Source organism: Limulus polyphemus, unplaced genomic scaffold, assembly GCF_000517525.1.
Source record: "Limulus polyphemus unplaced genomic scaffold, Limulus_polyphemus-2.1.2 Scaffold10187, whole genome shotgun sequence".
Taxonomy (NCBI): domain Eukaryota; kingdom Metazoa; phylum Arthropoda; class Merostomata; order Xiphosura; family Limulidae; genus Limulus; species Limulus polyphemus.
In genome coordinates, this window is record NW_013675797.1 from 20,518 (window position 1) to 23,150 (window position 2,633).

At 33.2% G+C, this 2,633-nt stretch overlaps 1 protein-coding gene and 1 long non-coding RNA gene across 4 annotated transcripts in view; both read right to left on the reverse strand.

Annotated features, from left to right (window-relative positions):
* LOC111083583 (repetin-like) overlaps window positions 1–858 on the reverse strand; it is a 2,618-nt gene extending 1,760 nt beyond the window's left edge. Inside the window, exon 1 of one of the 2 annotated variants that reach the window (XM_022380201.1) lies at window positions 29–858. In XM_022380201.1, coding sequence (XP_022235909.1) covers window positions 29–270 — 242 coding nt within the window. In that variant the 5' untranslated portion in view covers window positions 271–858. Of the gene's footprint in view, window positions 1–20 lie in introns of both variants that reach the window. The other variant, XM_022380200.1, reaches the window with a different exon arrangement.
* LOC111083584 overlaps window positions 1–2,077 on the reverse strand; it is a 4,012-nt gene extending 1,935 nt beyond the window's left edge. The window contains exons 1-2 of one of the 2 annotated variants that reach the window (XR_002609115.1): window positions 2,068–2,077; window positions 877–943 (exon numbers count right to left, since the gene is read on the reverse strand). This is a non-coding gene — a long non-coding RNA (uncharacterized LOC111083584). Of the gene's footprint in view, window positions 1–876; window positions 944–1,136; window positions 1,237–2,067 lie in introns of those variants that run through there. The other variant, XR_002609116.1, reaches the window with a different exon arrangement.
* Window positions 2,078–2,633: the final 556 nt, after the last annotated feature.

Genomic DNA, 2,633 nt, shown 5'->3' on the forward strand with positions numbered 1-2,633 from the left:
ATGATATGTTGTCGGAGAACCAAGTGTGTTAGTCTCATGATAGTTTGTCTGAGAACCAAGTGTGTTAGTCTCATGATAGTTTGTCTGAGAACCAAGTGTGTTAGTCTCATGATAGTTTGTCTGAGAACCAAGTGTGATAGTATCATGATAGTTTGTCTGAGAACCAAGTGTGGTAGTCTCATGATAGTTTGTCTGAGAACCAAGTGTGTTAGTCTCATTATAGTTTGTCTGAGAACCAAGTGTGTTAGTCTCATGATAGTTTGATAACATGATAACATACAATAAATCCAACGAGGAAAGGCTTTACATGTTTCAATGATAAGTCTATCTAAAGGACATTTACAAGTTGAGTGAGATGTCTGTTGACAACATACAATCAACCCAACAAGGAAAGGCTTTACATGTTTCAAAGATAAGTCTATCTAAAGAACATTTAGAAGTTGAGTAAAATGTCTGTTGACAACATACAATCAACCCAACAAGGAAAGGCTTTACATATTTCAAAGATAAGTCTATCTAAAGGACATTTACAAGTTGAGTGAGATGTCTGTTGATAACATACAATCAACCCAACAAGGAAAGGCTTTACATGTTTCAAAGATAAGTCTATCTAAAGAACATTTACAAGTTGAGTGAGATGTCTGTTGACAACATACAATAAATCCAACAAGGTTAGGCTTTACATGTTTCAATGATAAGTCTATCTAAAGGACATTTAGAAGTTGAGTGAGATGTCTGTTGACAACATACAATAAATCCAACAAGGTTAGGCTTTACATGTTTCAAAGATAAGTCTATCTAATTTGATATTTAGATTTTAAAATGTCAAAATATTTCCTACAAAAAGATCATATTGGGTTACACATTCATACTTACCTGAACCCATCTATAGTTTCTCACTCCAGTTTCTTACAAGGATACTTGGAAGCCACTTGACTAAAATCTGTAGAAAAATACAAGAATCAACCACATGACTTTATTAAATTCACAGTCCTCCGTAGATAATAAACAAAAACATCAGATAATTATGTTCACAATTTGAAACTGTCAAAACTATAGTTTTGTTTGATTGGCAGCTTTCAATGATTAAATTAGTTTTATTTTCTATTTAATGTTTTTCAAAGGTTCTCACGTACTTCCAGAAAGATCTCCACAGATTAGGAACCACTGGGTTACATTATGCTTTACTCCAGGTCCAGAAATTTTTCTTCGCCCTATGCCACCATTTACATTGTTCAGTAAATATAAATGGATTATTTTCAAATCATATAATAATAAGGAACGCAACTGATATGTTTATTCAAAAAACAACCCGAGTTGAAATATAGACATCGAATGAGTCAAGCAGGGTTATAGAATCTATTCGATGTCTATATTTATGAGTCAAGCAGGGTTATAGAATCTATAAATATAGACATCGAATGAGTCAAGCAGGGTTATAGAATCTATAAATATAGCCATCAAATGAGTCAAGCAGGGTTATAGAATCTATTTTTCAGAGACATGTAATTCATCTGGAATGTTTAAATAAATGAACTGTGTTTGTATTACATATTCATTACTACCTACAGCCAGTATAAAGTTCATAACAATACAGCATTTCATCTTAAATGATCAATGGAAGTAATAACAGAATTTGGTCCTGTTATTCAGAGTTTTTTAAATTTGTACACACACATTTATAAATATGATAGAATACGTTTTACAAAAACGATATACAAACAGTAATTTTTTTATATTGATAAATGAAACAATGGCCGAACATGGACAAAATATTTTTGGTTACAAAGATGATCTTGTGAAATGAAGAGATGCATCCTGTAGGGAGCTACAGCTGACCAAGATGACTGTGATGAGTTAGCTGGTAAGTGTCAATACTTTAAACAAGTGGCTTCTGTACACAGACATATCTTCTATGTTATATATAGAAGTGACGAGTTAGCTGGTAAGTACCAATACTTGAAACAAGTAGTTAAAACCAATCAGTGATAGCACACATTTTACTGAAGCTTCAAACTCAACTTATTACTTTTCTAAGTTGGGGGGAAGTAAATAAATCCCTTTGACATTGTTACTGCAACAGTTCAGTTTTTTTAAATTGTTACTTATGAAGATAAGAATGCATTGTTTCATCATTATTTAGGTTCCTTCACCGGTAATGGTACTCTCAAGCATAAACCCAATAATATTTCATGAGGTTTCACCAACTTAGAAGATTACCCCTAAATCCATTTGCTAACAATGCAAAACAATCTCTGTAATAAGAGTATTATAACATAACATTCTGGAACAACATGGGATCTATGGGTCCAATTCGGCTGTTCCATCTTCTGAAACCAGCCCTTATCATTCATATACTTATCAAGCTTTCTCTTAAACTCACTTAAATTTATTGCTTCCACAACATTCGAAGGCAACCAATTCCAAAGGCCAACCACCCCGTTAGAAAAATATAGTACACTCCAGAAGAAGGTGTTGAACTTCACACAAGACATTCTTTATGGAGTACAGTACACTCCAGTAGAAGGTGTTGAACTTTACACAAGACATTCTTTATGGAGTACAGTACACTCAAGTAGAAGGTGTTGAACTTTACACAAGACATTCTTTATGGAGTACAGTACACTCAAGTA